The sequence below is a fragment of the Miniopterus schreibersii genome, assembly GCF_964146895.1.
Source record: "Miniopterus schreibersii genome assembly, chromosome: 6".
Classification (NCBI taxonomy): domain Eukaryota; kingdom Metazoa; phylum Chordata; class Mammalia; order Chiroptera; family Miniopteridae; genus Miniopterus; species Miniopterus schreibersii.
In genome coordinates, this window is record NC_138107.1 from 58,110,137 (window position 1) to 58,135,607 (window position 25,471).

The window sequence follows — 25,471 nt, forward strand, 5'->3', positions numbered from 1 at the left end:
AGCATCGGCCTAGGATCCAGGCGATCGGGGTTTGATTCCCAGTCAGGGCACATGCCCGGGTTGCGCGCTACAGCCGATCAATGACTCTCTCATCATGATGTTTCTACCTCTCTCTCCCTTTCCTTTCCTCTCTCTGAAATCAATAAAGATATATATATATATATATATATAATTTTTTTTTTTTTTTTCTCCTTTTTGCTTACCTTCCTCTATTCTAGAGTTTGTCCAACCCTTTGGTAATCTTTTCGAATATAAAAACACTTGCTAATTATTATGCCTGAAGAGCAGTGACTGAACACACACTCATATTTACAGTCGTTTTATAGTAATCACCTGGGGATCTGGTGGGGATCTAACACTACAGAAACTTCATTCCTACCTTAGATGTGTTATCCTTGAGTCTTCAGAGTAATCAATGACTCTGATGTCTCCTAACTATGAAAGAATCTTTTTTATCTGAGTGCTACTGGATAGTTAGTAAAGAACACTAAAGCAAAGTCTAATTTAAGTTTCAGTATATTGTATTAATAAATTACTACCTAGTGTCTTAAAACAAAAGGTACTCAGGGTGGGATTCACCACTCTCTTGTGTTTTACATATTTTATGACTTGGCTTCAGAAAATATTTACATATGGAATGATCACAACTCTATATTTACATTCCAAACCAGTCCTTGAGCTCCAGACTCTGATGTCTGAGCATTTCACTTTTTCACTAGGATGTTTTATAGGCCCCCTCAAAATATATCCAAACTAATCTTTTGACCTTTCTGGCAAACCCATTTGAACCATTACCTACTCAGGGGTATCACTATTTCCTCCATCTGAACACAACTTTCCACCTCTTTACCTGACTAATGCCTACTATTCCAGTAGGTTTCCACTTAAATATGATTCCTTTAAAAAGGCCTTCTTCAACCTTCTTAATTTAATTAGACCATCTTATAGCACCTTGTGTTTTTCTCCAGGGCCCATATGACCATTTACAACTACATATCTATTTGTGATCTTTTTGTTCAATTCTAACTTCTCTCTCTTACTCGGTCAGAAACACCAGTATGAACTCCCTCACCTCTTCAAGTCTGCTGAAAGTTTATCTTCTCAATGCAGCCTTTCCTGATCTCCTATATAGAATTTCAATCCTGCACTCCCAGCTCCATAACTTTGCTCTAGTTTCTCACTTCCTCACAATACTACTTACAGACCTCTAATATTCTATACAATTTGCTTACTGATATTTATTAATTTTTGTTTTTCTCCCCACACTACAATGTAAGCTCTCTAAAGATTTCTTGTCTCTTTTGTTCATTGATGTGTTCCAATGCCTAGCACATGATAAGAATTCAATAAATATCTGTTGAATGAATGAGGGGCTTTGTCTGTTTTGCGCCACACTATATTCCAAACAAATCCATTTTTATGGAACTAAAGTTCAGTTAATATAAAATCTAAGATGAAAAGTGGAGCACAACACTGTAAGCACATTGGGACCTCATATTTTGTTTATGAATGGATGCTGCTGAATGCAAGCTTTCAGATTTTAAAAAAAGTGTATTTAATTTGGAATCTAGAAAGTGGCACTTGTCTTTTTAATTTTTTTAATTGTGTGTTTTTGTTGTTGTTGTTGTTTAAATATATTTGTATTAACTTCTGAGAGAGGAAGGGAGAGAGAATCAAACCAGTGATCTCCTGGTACGTGGGACAATGCTCAACCAACAGAGCCACACCAGCCGGGCTGTTTAATTGTTCTTTTTGAAGCACACAGTTAATATCTTTGTTCTCTTTCTTCACATTCTAATACATTTTAAAAGATAATACAAAGTGGAAGCTGCATGAAAGGGAATACCATGTCCATGCTCTTCCTTGGGGTCCGCTGATGTCTAGCCCCCTTTCTGGCACTTAGCAGGAGCTGAATAATTTAGGAATAAAAGACCAACCTATCCAGTGAAGTGAGGGCACAGGACAGCACTGGTAAGCTAGACAGTGCCATGCAGTAGTGGGAAAAACTGGGGACTTGGACTCATCAAGGGGGTGAGCTGCATTCCTGGTTCTATCATCTGACAGAATTCAGCAACTTCCCTGGGCCTATTTCTTCACCAGGTAAGTGAGGGGATGAAACTAGGAGATCCAGTTCACTTTAGTTCTACAAAACGTAAGCTCCATGAGGCCAGAAACTGCATCTGTCTTGTCCACTGTGTGAAAACAAGACCTAGATCAGTATGTCTGGCACACAGTAGGCCCTCGAGAATTTGTGGCAAGATCCTTAAAAACTCCTCCCAGTGCTAACATTTTAAAGAAAAAATAACTTTGAGGTATCCTAAATAAATTATTCTTTTTCTAGAATAAACCATATCTAGTTTATCATCATCTTAAATATCCTATCGCATGGTACAAATAAAGACTAGCTGCCTGCCTGTTTGTTCCTGGTGGGTTGGTTACACTTTTACATTGTCACTGTGACCTTTCGGGTTCGTTAGTCTTTTTATATAAATAATCACATTTCTATAATTAACACTTTATTTGAACCTCTAGCTCTGACTCTGAGAATACCAAACTGCTGAGAAACTACACGTTCACACCGTACAACCTCCTGGGGCTCCAGTCTTGCTGGCGGTGCTTCGCTGCCATATGCAGTTTCGCGGTAGGAGGACGTCTCCCCACTTCCCGGCCTCCTCCCCCTCTCCCAGCCCCCTCCGCACCCTCTCCCGCAGCCGGGGCTGCCCTTCCCGGCCCACGCGGGAAGAAGGCGGGGAGAGGAGCTCCGCGAACAGCCCCCGCCGCGCCGCGCGCCCGCCCGCCTGCGCTCCGCCCGCCCGGGACCGCGCCGCGCGGCGCCCTGCGCTGGAGACGCGCTTCCGCGGGGAATGGAAACCAGCTCCGCCGCCGCGTCCCAGGGACCGCCGGCGGGGCGCGAACCTGGCTGTTTACATTTGTTTTCCAGCCCCGGAGCTGCCGTGGGAATTGATTGGTTCTTTCGAGACCCCGACGCCGGGGGTCCCCGCCCCCCCGCCCCCCGACGCCGGGCCTGGGCCCCGCCCCCTCGCGCAGCCATCTGTTTCTCTGTCTGTCTCCTCCTCTCTCCTTGGCACCCCTTTCCCCTCCAACACCTCCCTGCTCCCCCCACCCCTGCTCCGCCCCTTCCCCCTCACCCCGCCCGGGGCTCCGAACCCTCCCCGGCCGTTGCCAAGGAGACAAGCCGATACCAGGCAAATAGGCATTCGAGAAAGAAAAGGGGGGAAAGCTGCACCGCAGCCTGGTAACAAAGGAGCAATAAAAGTGGCCCCCAAATGGAGGGCTAAGGACGCGTCTGCGAGAAAATTCGAAAGCTAGCTAGCAATCACCCCAAGCTACACCGGGAGGGGAATGCAGAAGAAGGGGCGTGATTCACGTTGGGGGTGGGGGGAAGCCAACAGCCTTAAATGAGCTTTTCAGAATTGCCTGGATGGTGGCTTTAGATCACCCCAGTTTGCTTTTCAAGTTGGAACTCCGTTGATGCAGGGGACTCGCGCCCATCGCGGCGGCTGGGGTCTTGTGCCAGGTGGTAACACATTTGGCAACATGCACTTCGATGGACACATCTTCCCATCAGCTCTGGGGAATTTGCCTTCGTGATTGAATGATGCTTCTGCAGGAAGTGGACAATGAGAAGAGGAAGCGTCATGTAACCATGCAGTTTGCTGGTTTTCAAAGTAATACTTTAACAAAGAGTTAGTGGCTTGAACCAACCATCTTTTTCACTCAGAGCGTGACCCATTTCCCTACAATGAGCAGAAAATAAAACTGAGCATTCAGCAAGCACCGGGAGAAATGAACCATTCCCTCCACTGCTTCTCACCTCCATCAGTGAAAGATTGTCCATTTCAGGATCACTAAATGTACACGAGAAAAGGTGGTCTTGATTTGGACACGAGTGAAAACTTTGGAAGCAAAAATGTAGGTGGTAGGAGAATACTTAATAGGCTATAGCCTTGATTTTTGCCCCACCCCCGCCCCATTCTTTAAATCCGTGCCTTGTCTTTCACACACAAACAGCATCTGGTACATCGGTGGCAAGAGGTGCAAATGGAAGTATCCTGTGTCCCCTTGTCGAAGCTTTTTCTCTGACTCAAGGTACACTTGGGACGTCCAGGGGTCTTCTTGCTGTGTCTCAACACACAGTTTTTCCTTAGCACTGTCGATCCGGTTTAGAATTCCATCGCCCCTGCCTCCCTCCCTTCCCGGAGCCCACTCGCTTGCATGCGCATTCGCACACGTTCAGAAACAGTCCATCAGATCCTGGCAGCAGGCTGAAAACGATTCACATCGACGCGGACTGTATCCCAACTGTGAATATGGATTCGTACACTCGAGACTGTCTCCTTTCACCGTAGAGGAAAACTGTCATTTCATACAGTGACAAAAATGTGAGCCGTCTTTTGTAAACGGCCCTCACTTTATATTGTGTGCGCGTAGGGGTGGGGGTGGGAATCACTAATCGAGAATTGCCAGAGAGGGGCATCTGATGAGCGCCGCAGGCCAGTCTCGACATATTTTATTCCATGCCACTGTGGGACAGGGAAGGGAGCGTGGCTTCGGCGGCTTGCCGCTTTTGCGTTTTCCACATCTGGCCTACAGACCTAATTCTAACTCGAGATCTCTTTTGATGAAATTCGATCTTCGCGGTTTAAATACCTTTCAATTTGGGGCGATTGAACATTTGCAACCGTTAAAAAAACATACCCTGTTCAGTATCTGTGAAACCAATATGGACCGCAGAGAAAGAAAACATGCTGCACACAAATCCCAGCCATTGTCTTTAACACGCACACACACACACTCTCTCTCTCTCTCGCACATACACATAAACACATGGGTAAGGTGGGGGAGGGGAGGAGGGGAGGGAGACGGACGCGGATACAGACCGACCAGAGTCGGAGCGAGTCAAGTTAAGGCTTTCTCCGCCCCCAGCCACAAGTACCCCCTCCCGCGTTAATTAATTACAAACAAAGCCAGCCAATCGAGGGATGCGCTATTATTTTTAGCAGAGGTAGGGGAGAGCCATGTATTTTTAACTGATGTATTTATTTGGAGGACATTAATTTTTGGTCTAAGACTGATTTTCAAACCGTTTGCAAAGCGCGGCTCCATTGTTCGCCGGGCGCGCAGGCCCCGCCCCCTGCTTTGTGTGCGGCGAGCGGATTGGCCGGCGCCGGCGGGGGCCGCGTCAGCGCCCGCGAGCCCATTCATCTGTGCACTTGGGCGTTGGACCCCGCATCTTATTAGCAACCAGGGAGATTTCTCCATTTTCCTCTTGTCTACAGTGCGGCTACAAATCTGGGATTTTTTTATTACTTATTTTTTTAAAAAACTACACTTGGGCTCCTTTTTTTGTGCTCGACTTTTCCACCCTTTCCCCTCCCTCCTGCGCTGCTGCTTTTTCATCTCTTCGACTAAAATTTTTTTATCCGGAGTGTATTTAATCGGTTCTGTTCTGTCCTCTCCACCGCCCCCACTCCCCCCTCCCTCCGGTGCGTGTGCTGCCGCCGCCGCCGCCGCTGCCGCCGCTGCCGCCGCTCGCCCCGTCGTTACACCAGCCCGAGGCTCTTTGTTCCCCCCTTGGATCTGTTTCTTTGTTGAAGAAGCCAGCATGGGTGCCCAGTTCTCCAAGACCGCCGCGAAGGGAGAAGCCGCCGCGGAGAGGCCCGGGGAGGCGGCTGTGGCCTCGTCGCCTTCCAAAGCGAATGGGCAGGTAAATGCTACCTGTGATTCTGGTTATTTCTTTGATGTCTTTCTCTAGTCCCGAAGCTTCCCCTTTCTCCTGGTCGCTCCCGAGGCGCCTTCGGCGGAGAGGAGCGTGGCTCGATGCCAGTCTGAAAGTTGAATGGAAAGCGATAGCCTAAATTGTCAATTTCTCATAGGAGAGGTCTCCCCCCCTGCCCCAAAGGAGCGGCTCCCGGGGAATCCTGGCGAATTCTTGTGTAGACGGGAGGAAAGAAGTGATAAATCGTCTAAAATGGCGTGTTCCGAGCTTGGCAGAACGTGACTAGCTGGGTGCTAACCCCCGCCGCCCCCAGCCAGGTTGCACTTGTGTCTGATGGTCACAGAGGTGCTGGGGTGGCTCTCGCATTTGTTGCCGAGACCGGTCGCCTTCCAGATTTCTGAACTGGTGTGATTGTGCGTGCGGGCAGGGCGAGTGGGGGTGGGCGCCGGGATGGCGGCGGGGAAGCGCTATCTCATTGTACGCCGGGGCGGCGCGCCCTGGGTTCTTGGAAAGGCGGCCGGCTGCAGCGGGGCAGGAGGGTTTCACTGGCTTTCGATGGGGCTTCCCCACTGTTCTAAGCCTCTCTTCATTCCTGTCTGCAGTTACACACCCCTTTGGTTTTTAAATGGTGTCCCTGAGATGGAAAGTCTCTGTGGGTCCTTGAATCTGTCCAGGTAGTGAAGAAAAGGCAATTAGCGTGTTCGGTCGGGATTGTTCGTGTGCGTGGCTCCGCCGCCGCGGCGGGGGCCGCCCTGGGGCCGGCCAGACCCAGGCGGATGGCCACGGTCGGGTGGGCGCGAGAGGTCGGCCGTGGGTGGCTGCTTCGCAAACACTGGGCACCCACCACGCCTCTTTTCCTAGAGCAGAGGCCGTGTTGCTTCGCCTGCTCTAACCTATTGAGGAAGGCAAGCTCTGCCAAGAGAATTTGAACCCGTTAAAAATGCAAAATGAGCCGCGCCCCGGCTTCGCAGAATCCCTGGCGAAGGTGGGCGTGGAAGCGGAAGGGAGACCTTAGAAATAATGGGTTTTCCCCCTGCCCGGTTGGTTTCATTCGGACCAAGATTGCAGCAAGCCACCTGAGCTTTGTTTGCGGACTCTCGGCTGCGCGATCCGGGCTCGGGGGCGCCTCGGCCGGCGGGCAGGGCCAGGCTGGGCAGGGCCGGTGGCCCCGCGGCCCCGCCCCTCCGGGCTCGCCGCCGGCGCCCAACCCCGTGTGGCGGAGGCGCAGCGCCCCCTGCCGGCCGCAGGCCCGAGGCGCGCTTGAGGCTTTTGCGCGCGCAGCCCGGGCGCTCTTGGCCGGAGCGCTGGCCCCCCGGGAGTTCTCGGGTGTTTCCAGAGCCCTTTGGGGTTTCGGGAGAAAGGGGATGTGTAACCTAGACGCAGACCACCGCCTCTGGTTCTGCGCCTTCCTCCAGAGGGCGTGTGGTGTATCATGTGTTACGTGGCTCCTTGCTGCCAAGGCCCGCGAGCCCGGGGCCGGAGTGGGTTACCCCGGCCTTCCGCGCTTTGGGCTCTGCCCTTGCAGATCCGCAGGCATTTGCTGGGTAGCTGAGGCGACTGCTGTGCCCTCAGAGCGCCCGAATGGCACTGCGCCCGTTTCTCCCTCCAGGTCTTGTCTCGGCATCTAATCCCGCCTCCCCGTGCCGGGGGGGATGTGGCTCCAGAGCCAGTCGGGCCCCTCGGGGAAGCTGGTCCTTCGCCGTCCGGGGCGGGGGCGGGGGCGGGATCGGCGGCGCCGCCGCTTCAGTGACGCTCCCGCTTTGTATGCCCCGCAGGAAAACGGCCACGTGAAGGTCAACGGCGACGCCTCTCCCGCGGCCGCCGAGCCGGGCGCCAAGGAGGAGCTGCAGGCCAACGGCAGCGCCCCGGCCGCCGACAAGGAGGAGCCCGCGGCCCCCGGGAGCGGGGCGGCGTCGCCCGCCGCGGCCGAGAGGGAGGAGCCGGCCGCCGCCGCTGAGGCCGGGGCCGGGGCGGGCGCCGCGGAGAAGGAGGCCCCGGCGGAGGGCGAGGCCGCCGAGCCCGGCTCGCCCACGGCCGCCGAGGGGGAGGCCGCGTCCGCCGCCTCCTCGACGTCTTCGCCCAAGGCCGAGGACGGGGCCGCGCCCTCGCCCAGCAACGAGACCCCGAAAAAAAAAAAGAAGCGCTTTTCCTTCAAGAAGTCTTTCAAGCTGAGCGGCTTCTCCTTCAAGAAGAACAAGAAGGAGGCGGGAGAGGGCGGCGAGGCCGAGGGCGCGGCCGCCGAGGGCGCCAAGGACGAGGCCGCGGGGGGCGCCGCTGCGGCCGCGGCCGAGGCGGGCGCCGCCTCCGGGGAGCCCGCGGGGGCGCCGGGCGAGGAGGCCGCGGCGGGCGAGGAGGGGGCGGCGGGCGGCGACCCGCCCGAGGCCAAGGCCGAGGAGGCCGCCGTCGCGCCTGAGAAGCCGCCCGCGGGCGAGGAAGCCAAGGCTGCGGAGGAGCCCGGCAAGGCCGAGGAGAAGGCGGAGGCGGCGGCCGGGGCCAGCGCCGCCGCCTGCGAGGCGCCCTCGGCCGCGGGGCCCGGCGCGTCCCCGGAGCGGGAGGCGGCGCCCGCGGAGGAGGCGGCGGCCTCGGCCTCGTCGGCCTGCGCGGCCCCCTCCCAGGAGGCGCAGCCCGAGTGCAGTCCGGAAGCCCCCCAGGCGGAGGCGGCAGAGTAAAGGGCCAGAGGTTTTGAGATAATCGAAGAACTTTTCTCCCCCCGTTTGTTTGTTGGAGTGGTGCCAGGTACTGGTTTTGGAGAACTTGTCTACAACCAGGGATTGATTTTAAAAGATGTCTTTTTTTTATTTTCCTTTTTTTTTTTTAAGCAGCAAATTTTGTTTTCCCCCCTCCCCACAGATCCCATCTCAGATCATTCTGTTACCACCATTCCAACAGGTCGAGGAGAGCTTAAACACCTTCCTCTGCCTCGTTTCTCTTTTATTTTTATTTTTTGCATCAGTATTAATGTTTTTTGCATACTTTGCATCTTTATTCAAAAATGTAAACTTTCTTTGTCAATCTATGGACATGCCCATATATGAAGGAGATGGGTGGGTCGAAAAGGGATAGATATCCGATGAAGCGATAGGGGCCACCGTGGGGAAGGTTAGTGGTGCATAGCATTGCCAAGATACTGTGCCACTGCAGATGATGGTGTAAAGGCTTAGTCTTTTTTTTTTTTTTTTTTTTTAAGAAAAGTTATTAGGATGTATTTTGTGAGGCAGGTTTACAACACTACAAGTCTTGACTAAGAAGGAAAGAAAACATCAATACCCAGATTTTTAAAAAGATTATAGTCTTAGGAGTTCATTTAAACCATAGGAACTTTTCACTTATCTCATGTTAGCTGTACCAGTCAGTGATTAAGTAGAACTACAAGTTGTATAGGCTTATTGTTTATTGCTGGTTTATGACCTTAATAAAGTGTAATTATGTATTACCAGCAGGGTGTTTTTAACTGTGACTATTGTATAAAAACAAATCTTGATATCCAGAAGCACATGAAGTTTGCAACTTTCCACCCTGCCCATTTTTGTAAAACTGCAGTCATCTTGGACCTTTTGAACACAAATTTTAAACTCAACCAAGCTGTGATAAGTGGAATGGTTACTGTTTATACTGTGGTATGTTTTTGATTACAGCAGACAATGCTTTCTTTTCCAGTCGTCTTTGAGAATAAAGGAAAAAAATCTTCAGATGCAATGGTTTTGTGTAGCATCTTGTCTATCATGTTTTGTAAATACTGGAGAAGCTTTGACCAATTTGACTTAGAGATGGAATGTAACTTTGCTTACAAAAATTGCTATTAAACTCCGGCTTAAGGTGTTCTAATTTTCTGTGAGCACACTAAAAGCGAAAAATAAATGTGAATAAAATGTACAAATTTGTTGTGTTTCTTTATGTTCTGATAAAATACTGAGATTTCTAGGTCTTAGGATAATTTTGAGAAAGATCTTGCATGCCATCAAACAGTAAATTATCTTGTGGTTTTTAATCTGAAGTTTTCAAACTCTGAAATTAATAATCAGCAGTGTCAGATTACATACAGGAAGATTTTATAACATTCCATGTCAAACCTGTTAGCATTTATGTGCATTTAGTTTTCATTTAAAAATCGAACAGTTATTTTTATTGTAGTTATATAGCATGTGAGAATAAGTCATTTAATACAAAAGTGGTGGGACCGAAGACAGTTTAAATGTCTGTGAAAATTTCATAAAACTAAATTTTTTTGTCATGCAGATCCAGAAACTTAAATTGATAATGACTGAGTCTATTTCATTCAAACTGCAGATGGGTCATGAAAAGGGGCCAAATGTGTTTCAAAAATTGATGCTGTATTACCTGCCATTGTAATTGCTTAATGCTTGGCTGATTCTGTTATACCTTAGGAAAACAGGCTGATGTAAAGAAGTAATGGTGATGAATGGACGACATTGTCAATTTATGGGCCTTTAGTACTTGTCTCAATTCAATAATTGTAAGCAATTTTTTTAATGAAAGTAGTAGTGCATTAGCATCTTGTTACTCAAAGGAAAAGAGAGAGAATAATACTTCCTTATATAGTAATAATCCTTACTAGTTTACCTCTTTTGCTCTTTACCACCTTATAACTGGATTTCTTTACCCTAAACTCAGTTGAATTTTAATATAAAGATGTGTACTGATTACCATTCTTAAATACAAAGAAAAGTTGTTTATGCACACCTGCTTGACTGTTTTTGAGCAGTGTGCCTTGTAGGGTTCACAGGAAGTCGGTGAACCACATTTGTAACAACTGAATGCCAAATCTTAAATTCATTATAACAAATTAGTTTTTGAAATGCACTTTTAATTGGAATAATGGTTCAAATAATAATTCATGACCCCTCCTTATCAAACACCTTCCCCATTAATAAAATCACAATGTTTGGAAGAGTGTACTTTCAGCTGGGGTTTCTAGATTTTGGAGGATCATGAAAGTTGAAAGTCAAATCTGGTAACCAAAGGACTGCTGTATCAGGTCTTTCCCACCTTACTAACTTTTTCTTAAATACCTGCTTGGCCAAGTACAGTGCCTGGTATGTGGTAGGATTCAGAAAAAGGATTTTTAAAAGTATAACTCCTGAGTAGTCAAAAATACTGTGTAGCCAACTATATTGCTAGGTTTGTTCTTTTAACAGCTGGAATTTATTAAGATGCATTATTTTTATTTTAATCATTGCCTAAAACACTTTGGGTGGTATTGATGGAGTGGTGGGTTTTCCACCAAGTGATTAAATGAGATTTGACATATATCTTTTCATCCAAAGTTTTGTACATCACATTGTTTTCTAATGGAAAAATGTTAATATGGCTTTTTTGTATTACTAAAAATAGCTTTGAGATTAAGGAAAAATAAATAACTCTTGTACAGTTCAGTATTGTCTATTAAATCTGTATTGGCAGTATGTATAATGACATTTGCTATGGTTATAAAATACTTCCTTTGGATTATAATAATCATTTGATCCAATTCCTATTGCTTGTAAAATAAAGTTTTACCAATTGCTATAATAAAGCTTGCAAAAATAGGATTTTTTATAAATTTAATTTTAAAATGCAAGTTTTAGAGAAAAAAAATTTAAATTTTAAATGTTGATGGTAAGTATAACTTACTCAGTTAAGGAATTTTAGAAGGTATGCTTGGCATACTCTGGATATGAAATATCCACTGAAGCTGAGTTACATACTCAAAAATATTTTTAATGATGGAGCTTAATATATTTGAGAATGCAATTTGTTTACATTTTCCCCTCATGAATATAGACATAGTCAAGATTTTCAATTAAGGTTAGGGATTTGGGAAGAAGGGTGCTTTTTGTATTCATATATTTTCAGTGGGAATGGGATGCAGTTAACGTAGATAGCCCAAGTTAGCCTTGAAAATTAAAAGTGGTTAAGTAACTGGGCTGTTAGCTCTTATCTTTTAATTATTCACTCTGCAAATTGAACACTTTCTCTCCACTTCCTAGCTATATGAAAGTGCTTAAAGCAGGGAGTAGCTAACAGGGATTTTAAAAGGCTTTCAATCTAAATGTTCCAGTCCCTGCTGGGGATTGAAGTTCAAGCACTCCTTTAAATTACACCCAGCAATGCTATTTTAAAAATGTAAAATATTTTTAAAAGGTGTGAATATTAACCATATTTTATGTTAACTGAACTTCTGATCCTGAAATACTGTCCAATTCTCAACATGAACTTTAAGACAAAAATATCTGCCTTCATACAATTTAGCAGCTACAAGTATATGAAACCATTATTGCAAAATTCTAGAAATCCTCATAATCACACTTCTAGTGTTGATAAAATTAGGGCATAAGCCTTTTTAGTACTAGCCAATGAAAAAAGACTCAGTTGCTGTTATTATAACTCTCATATTTGGGGGAAGGTGAAAGGCAACAGGACTACTTATCACTTAGGATTTCAGTAAATATAACAAATCTCAAAGATTGTCTTCCTAACAAGTGGGCAAGTGTTCCTTAGATTTGATGTGAATTAAGGACTGGATGTAGTGCTAGAATTCTGTACCTAGGTGATTAATGGGGGTGAGAATAGGAAAGGAATTTTATAAATTGGAAGTCTAGGGAAGACCTCAAAGCAAGCCTTTGATGACATAGATGAAATTTGGAACTTTCCATCCAATAGAAATATAATGCAAGCCATGTGATTTTAAAACTTTTAGTACACTTTTTAAAAAGAATAAAATTAATAATCTATGTATCCAAAATACTTAAATGTGAAATCAATATGAATATTATTGAGATATTCTACTACTTTTTTTCTTACCAAGTTTCTGAAATCCAGTGTATTTTATACTTACATCTCAATTTGGACCAGTCACATTTCATGTGCGCATTGGTCACACCTGGCTCCTATATTGGAGAGCACGGGTGGAGAATTAGAGACTGATTCGAGGAGTAAATAGGACTGTTAGGATAGACACTGTTTGCAAAGTGTAGTTTGTGTAATTAATTCCATGAGCTTCAAGGGTTTAACTTTTGAGCCAATGTTGACTTTTAAAATTTCAAACCTTTTAAGCATTGATGTTACAAATAATAGTGAGATTCTGAATGGACTTGTTATGGGCTGAAAATTGAGTCCCCACGAAGTCCACGTTGAAGCCTTAACCCTCACCCGGTACCCTAGACTGTGACTGCATTGGGAGATAAGGCCTTTGAAAAGGTAATTAAGTTAAAAATAAGGCTGTTAGAGTGGGCACTAATCCAATCTGATAGGTGTCCTTATAAGAAAAAAAAAAAGGACACACAGAGACACCAGGGGCACACACACACATAGAGAAAACACCATGTGAGGACAGCCAGAAGGTGGCCACCTGCGAGCCTTAGGGAAGAGGCCTCAGAAGACACCAAACTTGTCGGCACCTTGATTTTGGACTTCTGGCCTCCAGAACTGTGAGAAAATTCTGTTGTTTAAGCCACCGGGAATGTAGTACTTTATTATGGCTGCCCTTGAAAACTATTCCAGGATTCGGGGTAAGAATGGGAAAGTTGTCCTTACCTGAGCATGTAGAGAATTCACTTGCCTTTTCTCTCAATGGAAAAACAGACTGGTTTCTAGCTTGAGAATTTTATTGTTATTATTACCCTAGAAAAGAGAAACATAGCTTAAAAATTAGAAAGGTAAATTATAACTTAATTTTTTAAATGTCTTTATTGATTTCAGAGAGAAGGGGAGGAGAGAGACAGAAAAACACACACATCAGTGATGAGTCATTGATCGACTGCCTCCTGTGTGCCCCCTACTGGGGGTGTAGCTTGAAACCCCGGCATGTGCCCTGACCAGGAATCAAACCTAGATCTCCTGGATCATAGATCGATACTCAACTGCTGAGCCATTCTTGATTAATGAATTGATAGGAAAGATCTCTGGAACACAAATAGTAAGACTATTATCTAAAAATACTATTTAATGTTATGTCTGAATTTATGTTTTTATGTTTTTATCTTTTCCTTGCAATTTATTTGTGCAAGAAACAGTTGTTCTATATTTTCCACAGTATGAATTTTGCCAATTGCACCTAATGCTCTCATTCAATATAGTCCTCTGTCTTTTCTGTATTTCTTGTATTTTCTGTAAATTGATCATTAGATCTAGATGCTTGATCTGATTCAGGTTCAAAGGACAGTATAGATGATGGTGTATAATTCTGTCAGGAGGTACATAATGTCTGGTTGTTTCTCTTTTTGTGATGTTTGAAACCATTGATCTTTATTTAAATGCATTAATTAATTTAGGGTTGCCAAATGGTGTTATGTTAATTGTTCATTCCCTTTTTCATTTATTTGTTCAGTTACTTCAATGAAGAGAACTTTCTTTCGTCAACCATTTGGTTGTCCTGAACTACATGTCACAATGAAAAGGCAAAATAAGTGTTTGATTTTTTTATTTACTAATTTTAAGAATAAGTTGGTTCCCTAATATTCTTCAAAGGTAACCAATGATGAAATTTGTTTGTTTAGTATCATTATACATTTATAGATTTAAACTTATTTTATCTAAGCAATATAAGTGATGCTCAAATTGACTGACAGATTGTCTTTTAAAATTACAGAATTCAGTAAATGCAATTAGTTTAAATTTTATTAAGATGCTACTTGGGAATGTGCTAAAAGATAAATGGAACTCAACATTTAGTTACTTTACTCAAATGAAATGGATTTACATATTTAAGTGTTAGCACATCCCTAAATGTTAGTTGAGGTGTCATGCCCGGAAGCCTTCTGTTTACATAATTTCAAAGAAATGGGAGGCATTGCAATTTTTTTCTTACCCTCTAATTAATGCTGTATAATTATATTTAAATGTCATCAAAATGTATCTACATAACACCTTACTCCATGTAAGAAAAATGTCTGGAAATTTATGAGCATGAGGCATCTCAGCAATCACCAGTCATGGAGAAGTGCATGTTGGCACTTGATGAAGCAGTGCACTAAATAGAAGGTGTTGGTCAACAGGCAGTACTAATTTCCCTAGCAAAATACCGAAACTCCTATCATGGAGAACGGGTCAGTGAAACTGGCACTTTTTAAAAATAATTATATTCGCTGTAGAGCCCAGAGGCTCTTAGGCCAGGATTAATTGGCAGCTTTTATGAAGAAGTTTTGAGAAAGTCGACTCTAAATGTCCATATGAAATATTCCTTTCTAAGCGAACTACCAACTAGAGCTACTTATTTTAGTCTTTGTGAAAGACTGGCAAGCATTGGATGAGGCAATAGATCATCTAAAAAAAGATTACGTTTGAATAGATTTGATGACACTTGATGAAATAAAGAGGAGCCTATGGACTTTGTCAGGTCATATTAAAAAATATTAATTGCTGACTAGAAGAATAAATTAATTATCTTGACAAGGTCATTTTTTTCCAGTCTTCGGGGTGCTCTGTAGCTCGTGAGCTGGATCACAATAGTACAAACAATGTCTTTTTTTCTTTACTCTTATACTTCCTGATACATTGAAAGCATAAGTTATTGCTAAGAATTTTGGAATTTTTAAAATCACAATTTTAATGTTTTAAAAAATTTGTTAGTATATAGCTTCTAAATGTACCTCATTTATTTAAACAGAAGTATTAATTATTATTTGTATTACTTAAATGGTACTTTCAGGGGAAGTGGCTCTCCTTGGGGAGAAAGACTGCCGGCCTCAGGCCATCCTGAGCTCCTCAGCCAGAGCTCGTCTCAAGTAGTATCAGTGGTCTCTCCTTTCTCACTCTACCTTCTTTTTTTTTTTTAATCCTCACCAGACGGTATCTTTCCATTGCTTTTCAGAGAGAGTGGAAGGGGGAGGGAGAGAGAGAGACATCAATGCGAGAGAGACAGAGACTCATGGATCGGTTGCCTCCCGCACGCGGTCCCGGGCCAGGGATCGAGCCTGCAACCGAGGTTTGTGCCCTCGGCCAGAACGGAACCCAGGACCCTACGGGCCGCAGCCGACGCTCTAACCACTGAGCCAAACCGGCCAGGGCTGTACCTTCATTTCTAAAACATTTCCTCATCTGACTAAAGCATACAGGAGTGAAGAGAAGGAAAAGGGGCTCTTTTTGAGTGCACACATGTTTCATGCTTATATTTCCATATCAGAGACATGACAAAGAACCATTAAAAATGTTAGTCACTGGAATATTAGAGTTGGAGGGGCTATCAGGTGGGAAAGAGTTTTAATCATTAGGTAAACCTGAGGGTGATTTATAGGAGCAGAAAGGGTCTACTGAGGAAGAATTTAAGGCAGTAACATTCCTCAGGGGAGCAGAGGCAACACCAAAAACAGTCAGTGAAAGAAACACATTTCCTTTGTTTTGAAAATCATGTATTTGCTTATAGAATGTTTAAAATGTATATCACATTTGTTTTTTAAGAGGTCATATCAGAGTTGATTTTTCTCTCTTCTTTTTTTCAGTTTCTGTACAAAGTTACACCACTACTGAGAAGTTGGGAGATCCTGTAGCCAAGGTGAAAAGCAATTAAAATGAATTCTTGTGGTAAACTTTAGGTTAAAGTACCAACCCACCCACCAACATGCCAGACCTCAAATAGAGGTCTGTGTGTGCAGGCTGATAAGACTTTTCTGAGGTATTAAGTTAATTAATTACCATCAGAAGAAAGAGCTGCCATACCTGGTAGATAGTAAGTAGAGCTGGAGAAATAGAGACGCAAAATTATTCCTATATCGCTGAGCCTTAAGTCCTAGTGTTTCCAACATACTTGTTCAAATGTAGCTTCCTTGTTTTTTCTCAACAAATTCCTCCCGGATGATGTCAGAAAACTGTTTTATCTGTGGAACTCAGTGCTGGGCTGAGGTTTTTTTCATAGGGTTATCAATACTTATTGAGAGTTTTTTACATATGAGCTATTGTGCTAAGTGTTCAGGATACAGCCATTAAAAGAGACAGATTTCCTGCCCTTGAGGAGTACAAGAGCTACAAGCAAGACTTGTATATGCGTTATGAAATACAACAAAAGCTGGGGGGCGGGGGAGAGTGGATTTATATCTTCGAGAAAATTTAAATGCTAAGAACAGAATCAAAATATGAAAAAGAAGTGCTAGAAGGATCCAGGGCAGAATTTCTAACTAGGGAAAGACCCTGCTCTGCATAATTTGACCACATAAAAGCAAAATGTTATACATAGCAAGAGATACTCTAAGCAAAGTCAAAAGAAAAATCACAAGCTGGGAAAAAATATTTGTAACATATTGTAAATAAAGGGTTAAATTTCCTGAAGAGTTTTTATAAATGAATTTTAAAAAATCCACATCCCAGTGGAGACTCAGCAATGGACATGGATTGCTAACTTAGGAGAAAATATAAATGGCTCTCAAATATATTAAAATATGTTCAGCTTCATTTATAGGAAATAGAACTACAAATTGAAATTATACTATTTTCTACCTATTAGATTAGCAAAAATGAAAAAAAATCTGATAACACACAGTGTTTAGTGAGGGTGTGGGAGAGTAGTGACTTTCATATATTATTGGTAGAAGTCTAAGTTAGTGAAATCTCTGAGATAACAATCTTATACTAGTACCAAAACTATAAGTGCATATTCTCTTGTAGCCAGAAATTTTACTTTTGGGGATTCATCCCACAGATATACTCACACATGTGAAATGACATATATACATTATTATTAATTGCAGTATTCACTGTTTGTAACAGCAAAAGAGTAGCAAGAGTAGAAACCTGATTGTCCATCAATAGAGGTTGGGTTAAATAAATCAGGGTATATCCATATGATGGAATACTATGTTTGTTTGTTTTTTAATCCCCACCCGAGGATATGTTTTTATTGATTTTAGAGAGAAGGCGGCAGAGAGACAGAGAGAGAAAGAGAGAAACTTTGATTAATTGCTTCCAGTACTCGCCCTGATTAGGAATCGGACCCACAACCTTTTTGGTGTGTGGGACAACGCTCCAACCAACTGAGTAACCGAGTCACCCGGCTGGGACAAATACTGTGTGTTTTTTGGCTATTTATTGTTATTCACAAACCACCCCAAAATATAATGCCTTAAAACAATAACAACTATTGATTTTTTCTCTCAAAATTCTGCATGGGACTGGGCTTAGCTTGAAAGCTCTGTTCTATTTGATGATGTCTGCTGATCTGGAGACTCAACTAGGCTGTATTGTCCAAGACTGTTCTGTCACAGGCTGGCAGTTGGTGCTGGCTGTTGGATAGACCATCAGCTGGGATTGTTGACCAGAGTGTATTAGCATTAGCTTTCCTCCCTGTGGCCCCTCCTCGTGGCTTGGGCTTCTTCCAGCAAGATGGCTAGCTTCCGAGAGGGAGTGTTCCCAGGGAGGGTCAGCTTTGGAAGCTACGCAGCACCAGTTCTGTTTCACTCTATTCACTACATAAGTTACGAGGTCAGTCTACATAGAAGGGGAGAGAAACAGACTCCATCTCGTGACAAAGAATTGGTGAAGATCTTTACGCTACCAAACTATGTATCTATAAAACTGAGTGAGGTGATATTTTATATACTGATTTGGAATAATTTCTGGTACTCATTGTTAAGTGATGGGCGTATAAGAGTGTATATAATATGATAGTATCTGTGTATATAAAAGTGTGGGTGGAGGAGAATATACTTATTGCTTATTGTGTCTAAGAATATCTTCAGGGAATACACAAGAAGCTGAGTAGCTAGGCCCAGGACTGGAAGAATATTCACTGACTTCTCTTTATATCTTTTGAATTTTGTACAATATGAATCTATTATCTATTTTAAAAAGGTAAACCATAAACTTAAAAATTAAAATAAAATAAAAATTTTAAAAAAATAAAAAGGTAAACCATAAAAATTGTAACATGATAAGTATTACAGTATATATTTCGTGCACCAAAAATTAAGGTATATTTAGTAGAGAACAGGGAATTTAAAAATCTATTCCTAAAGATCTATAATTTTGATAGTGATTGTATTTATTCTAATGTGACTGGAGCTCAGAAAACAGAGCCCTGACTACCAGCATTGAGAGAATGACCCAGGGCGGCCATACAAAGAAGTGGCTGTTATCACATTGTGCCAGGGCTTAAAGAATGAGAGAATGGCCTACACATATCGGTAAGTTGCAGTAAGAAGAAATTGATGGCTTTTATTTTTGTTTTACTGATGGCTTTTATTTTTGTTTTAAAGAGGAACAAAGGTCGTCCCTTGGATATAAGTTTTTAAGGATTAAAAAGAAGGCTGAAAGAGACTCAAAATTTTTGGCATTGAGTTGGAAATGAGTAAGAGAAGCAAGAAATAGATTAGCTAGGTTAAAAAAATATAGGAGTTTGCAATGCTGCCATTAACACAGTTATGAAAGTTTTCTCTGCCAACTCAGATGTGGAGAAAACTGATCCAGGATTGAGGATGAGCAGGACAGGTGTGGGAGAAGGACAGGAGAGCGTGGAAGGAGGCTGGCGTGAGATGTTAAAGCTATGGGCCATGCAATCCTGACAGGAATCCAGAAGAAAAGGGAGGTCATGGGAAATCAGCAGCACCCCTGAGGAACCAGAGGGCGGCACTGGGAGTAAGGGTGGTGAAGTTAGACAAGCAGGAGATAATTTGATTATTGGTTTGACCTTGAAGATTTCAAAAGAGGGACAATTCTGGATGAAGGAACAATCCAAGGAATGGCTGACCATGGGCTTCTGCTTCTAGTATTGGTTGTTAGAAGTGTATTGCTAGTATTGCTACTGTTTTATTTGGGGGTATTACTTTTGGACTGATAAGTGTAATTGGATAAGTCCACTTACAACACGGGCATGGTTCTAGTTACTATATTTTACACACCCAACTAAAACACATGACTTCACAATGGCCCCTACTCTTTGGTAATTTGTTAATGTATTTATATGAAAAACAACACAGTATACTACACACACAGTATTTTGGTACCATTTTAGAAAACTGCAGAATCAGAGCTTATGTAGACATTATAGGAATAACTTTAAAAATGACAAAGAATGCCCAAAATTAAGTACTTTCTAACATGCTTAAAATACAACAATTTTGAGTTAGACGTTAAACTCTTCAGTAGAAGAGGCCATTTATGAACTCAGTGCATTCAAATACTCCTTTTTCACTCTGGGCTCCTCAAGCTCTAGCAGCGTTTAGGAGAGTGCAGGTCAATAGTAAAAGATAAATAATACTCTTGCTTATGTTCCTAATTGGTGATTTTATTTTTATCTTTTGGGGAGATGATCGCAGCTAGAATAACCCCACCTTCCCCTCCAGAAGGATGGATGTGATTCTTTCTAGTTCTATTCATAGTTTAAAGAACAGGCAACTTCCCTGCTCAAATTCCAAATTCCTTAGGAAAACAGAAGCTGCAACAAAACCACACCAGTAACTTCTACTCACACGTCTGTTTTAAAACAACTTGGGAAAGGTCAGCCTATTTGACTTCCTTCTATTGTTGAATTCACCCAGTTCCTGATTATATTTCAGCATGGTGGTGATTTTAAAGGATATTCCTTTATCTGTTTTGGTTTTCTAAGCAACATAAATTAGCCAGGAGCTTTCTTTTCGCCCTGAATAGTATTTGCCTTGGGAAAAGATTAGCTGTGATAAAAGCTGTTATCTTTGGTGGCCTTTGCAAGAATATCTATGGCACTTGACTGGAAACCCATTGAAGAGATAGGGTAGAAGTGAGCCAAGGAAAGCGTACCAGTGACGATGGTAAGCACCGTATCTTGATCCAAAGGCCAAGGACACTCTTTGGTAGATTAAACACTAAAATTTAGACTTACAGAAAATAGGCTTTAGCCTTCACACTGTGGTTTCTGTTTGTTTTGATTTCTATCACTTTGAAGTTATTAGTTTTGCCTGAAAATACACATTTATACCAAGCAGTGGCTGAGGTGAGTATGGCATGCAGAAAATTGCTCCTAAGGAAGTCTTATGGGAAATTCAGAATAATGTATTATTTTTATATATGTCATTTTATTGATTGTTTTTATACTTTTAACTACCAATCTAGTCTAAAAATTTCTATAGTTTTCTATGTAACCTCAATATTTTTAGTTCATTTTTATTTAGTTTGTTTTTAAATGCTGCACAGACAATATCTGGTAGTTAAAGTGAAATTCATTGTATTCAACTCCAAAAAAGAGAAATGATCATCAAAAGCACCATTTGCAAAACAGAAGAAAGGACAGGTGGGAGTGGTCTAGGGGGAGATAGTGCTGGGTTAGCCATGTTCAGAACATAATTTTTTCTCTCCAATTACTTGAGTGTGTGCCATGAGCAAGCCTGCTTTTAGACTTGCAATAATACTACTGACCAGAGGAATGTTCTGAAGGCAATTAAATATGTGCTTTAACAGTGTTTAGAAATTTGGCTACCAAACAAGTAAGCTAAACGTGGGGATAAGAAGTGTAGAGCAGGGGTTGTGAGCAGATTCTGCTCTGCTGAATTCCAGTGGCATGACCTTGGGCAATCTATTTAACCCCTCCGTGCCTCAGTTTCCTCACCTGTAAATGGGAATAACTAGTGTGCTCACTAAGATTGTGAGGATTAAATGAGGTAGTAATATATGTAAAGTATAATATTATTATAAACAGTGCCTGGTACTTAGAAGCACTCAGACATCAGAGGGAGTACTCTGCCTACTTTTTAAGTTGGGTGTCGATTGTAGCCAAGCCATTAAAATGGTGTAGGTTTTTTTAAAAATGTCCTTTTCTAGAGAGAAAGAGTAGGAAGACCAACAAGTCTTGGATTCTATGAAAGGACTGCAAGAGGAGTGATAATTAAGCACTTTTTATACCAAGCAGGAAAGGCTATGCTTTGAGCTTGTAGACTTCCTGGCCTGGTGCATTGCACTGTAAATACTGTTCAGGTGACAATAGCGAAGAAAGGAAAAACTACCTGATGCTACTCAACATGACATTAATAAACTTTGAAGTTTCCATGTGTCTTTTTGATTGAATATGAACTATAGTAATTTCACATGAATATACTACTATGTACAGAAAAACAACTGAATTCTGGCACTATTAGGACCACTTAACATGGAGAATCATTTTGTCAAGGGTTTCTTGTTAGCAATTAAGTAACTAAACTCACTTGGTTGGGTTCCAAAACCAATTGTCTTTATAGGGAGATTCACTCCAGAGCACACACTGTTTAGGAACAAGTTTAAGCCCTGCAACTATTCCATTTGAATTATAATGGAAACAACAGTATTTGACATTTAATAACCCATTTAAATTTGTTAGAAATCTCAGTGGAAATCACTGTGCAGATAATATCTATGACATGCTATGAGTTATGGAATTTTTATTTTAGTGGGGTTTATAAAGTTTTAAAATATTTAAAATTTTTAGTATTTACTATTTCACATTTTTACATAAAGTAGTTCACAAACTTAAACTTAAAACTGTTTTTTAATTCCTGACTGGGTAGCTCAGTTGGTTAGAGCATCATCCTAAAGCATGAAGGTTTTGGGTTTGATCTCTGGTCGGCATATACAAGAAGCAACCAATGAATGCATAAGTAAGTGAGACAACAAATTGGTGTTTTTCTCTCTTTTCTCTCTCCCTTCCTCTCTCTTTAAAATCAGTCAATAAATATAAAATTTTAAAGTATTTTTAAAGTATTTTTAAACATATGTTTAAAATAACCAGTAAAGGGCTTCAGAACAAGATGGTGGCGTAGGTAACCTCTGTACCCGCCGCCTCCCGCAACCACATCAACATCACAACTAAAATACAGAACCACCGTCACTCAGAGCCTCCTGAGATCTGGCTGAAAGAAGCCCCACAACCAGGGAGCTGAAGCAGCACCGAGACCGGGAGGAGGGGCGGAGACTCGCCGCGGGCCCACACCCGGTGCCACGGGTTAAACGCAGGAAGGACGTCTCGGTGGCGGAGGTTCCCCGGAGGAGTGAGGGGTCCCAGCCCCCCACCAGGCCCCCAGCCCAGGGCCCCAGGGCCGGGAAGAGACGTCCCCACAACTCTGGGCTGTGAAACCAGCGGGGACTGTGGCTGAGGGACATGAGGATTTGGGAGCCCCAGCAGCTCCTCTAAAGGGTGGCGCTCAGACTCACTCGGACGCTCCCTCTGAGCCCAGCGCCGGGCAGCAGCCTGAAAGGACCCGGGACACTCGGGGGGGAACTAACCTGCCAGAAGTCAGGGTAAGAGCTGGAGGGGCAGCTCCCTCCAAGACAAAAGAGCTGGCAGAGGCCATGGCTCCTGTGGCGAGTCCTCCCCGCACACAGCCGGCAGGCAGGCGCCATGTTTGAATCGCCAGCACCTGACTCTCACCTTTGGCCCCGCCCCGTGATTCCCGGAGGCCCCGCCCTCCCCACCTGCAGCTCAGCCAGGCCATTTCCAGGGGCTTTTCTGGGCAAGTGGCCTCTCCAGCCTCATGCTTAGGACTTTCCTAAAATCTCTCAAACAAGCAGCAGTGGGCCCCATACAGCTTGATAAGCGGCCCCAGGCCTGGCACTAGCGCAGCCTGCATTGGCTCATAGCTTGGCCTCTCCTGGACACCGCCAAGCCCAGCACAAGTAGCAGCCAACTATGGTTTGTTGTGTAGCTCATGCTGGGTGGCCCTGGGCAAGGCACTGGCACAGGCTGACTTTGCACTTCCCGGGAGGCCCCAGAGACAGTGCACCTGGTGGTCAGACTCGACCACACTGGATTACAACCCTACCACATCCACGAGTGACACACTCAAGGGGCACACTTGGTGAACACCAAAGCTCCACTGAAGTAAATCCTGCTCCATAGGGGTGTCTCCAGCACAGCAGCTCTTTGGCTATAGTTGCAACTTGTCCTCACAGCTGATTGGTCTGGGGGTCAGTTCCTCCCAGTGACACCAACAGCAACCAAGGCTCAACTACAACAGGACAGTGCACACAGCCCTCACAGGGGAGCACCTAGAAGGCCCAGCTCAAGGGACTGGGGAGGCTGAGCCACTGGACCCTACAGGACACCTACTACTTGAAGCCACTCTACAAATTACAGGAGACATAGCAGCTGTACCTAATACATAGAAACAAACACCTGGAAGCAGCCAAAATGTGGAGGCAAAGGAACATGTCACAAAAGAAAGAACAGAAGAAATCTCCAGAGGAGGAACTAAATGAAATAGATCCAAGCAAGCTAATAGATACAGAGTTCTGAATTTTATTTGTAAGGATGCTCAACCATATTAGTAAGAGTATGACAAAAATAACTGAGAAAATCGATGACCTAATAAAGTACCAATTTGAAATGCAGGCTACATGAACTGAAATGAAGAATAATTTACATGGAATCAACAGTAGAGTAGAGGACGCTGAGAATCAAATCAGCAATTTGGGACATGAGGAAACAAAAAACACCCAACCAGGAGAGCAAAAAGAAAAAAGAATCCAGAAATATGAAAATAGTATAAGGAGCCTCTGGGACAACTTCAAGAGGCCCAACATTCTTATTATTGGGGTGCCAGCAGGAGAAGAAAGCAAGAAATTGAAAACCTATTTGAAAAAATAATGACAGAAAACTTCCCCTACCTGGGGAAAGAAATAGACTTACAAGTCCAGGAAGCACAGAGGGTCCCAAGCAAGAGGAACCCAAAGAGACCCACAGCAAGACATATCATAATTAAAATGCCAAAGGTTAAAGACAAAGAGAGAATCTTAAAAGCAGCAAGAGAAAAGCAGTGAGTTACCCTCAAGGGAGCACCGATACAACTGTCAGCTGATTTCTCAACAGAGACTTTGCAGGCCAGAAGGGATTGGCAAGAAATTCAAAGTGATGAAAAACATGGAACTACAACCAAGACTGCTCTACCCAGCAAAGCTATCATTTAGAACCGAAGGTCAGATAAAGAGCGTCACAGATAAGAAAAAGCTAAAGGAGTTCATCACGACCAGACCAGCACTACAGGAAATGCTGAAGGGTCTTCTTTAAGAAGAAGCTAATGAACAAAAGAATCTGACAAACTAAATAGATCCAGCGACATTGACGTAGGTAACAGACGATCATATTTCAGAGAAAAGAGGGAAGGGGATGGAGGGTGGAAAGAGATTAACCAAAGAAGTTATATGCATATATGCATAACCCATGGACACAGTCAATAATGGGGTGAAGGCCAGGGGAGGGGGTGGGAGCATGGTGGAAGGGGTCAATTGGGGGTGGAAAATGGGACACCTGTAATACTTTCAACAATAAAGATAAATTAAAATAAATAAATAACCAGTAAAAAAAATAAAGTTTTAAAAAGCAAATGTGAAGAAAATTTAGAGAAAAATGGGAGTACCACATTGTCATAATGATTACATTATAGGTCAAAAGGACTTTGAATATCATTTAATTTGCCCACCCCTGGTCCTGTTATAGATAGACTGCCTTGCTGCTCAAGTATGATGATGCTCCCAGAGGTTGTACGGAACGTGTGTGGCCTTTAGTGGTACCTTGGTGATAGATAGAAAATAGAAATAAAAGGACTTGCACATACTTCGTGAGAGGCTTGGTTTTTTATTGGCTTCTAGGGTTCTTTCCAAACTCCATACTGTTGAAATAGAAGTTGACCAGCTAAATCTAAATTCACAGTATAACAGAACACATTGTTCAGTTAAATTAAGTAGAGATATCAAAACTGATCTAAATCTTTTTTTAAAAATCTGTCTTTATTGATTTCAAAGAGAAGAAGAGACAGGGAGAGAGAGAGATAGAAACATCAATGATGAGAGAGAGTCATTGATCAGCTG

The 25,471-nt window shown here is 43.2% G+C and overlaps 1 protein-coding gene across 1 annotated transcript; it reads left to right on the forward strand.

Annotated features, from left to right (window-relative positions):
* Positions 1-4,914: 4,914 nt before the first annotated feature.
* Positions 4,915-11,131, forward strand: MARCKS (myristoylated alanine rich protein kinase C substrate). The gene is made up of 2 exons (XM_081141111.1): positions 4,915-5,728; positions 7,516-11,131. Exons 1-2 carry the CDS (start codon positions 5,627-5,629, stop codon positions 8,407-8,409), a joined length of 996 nt encoding a protein of 331 aa, XP_080997237.1. The 5' UTR covers positions 4,915-5,626; the 3' UTR covers positions 8,410-11,131.
* The last annotated feature ends 14,340 nt before the right edge of the window (positions 11,132-25,471 follow it).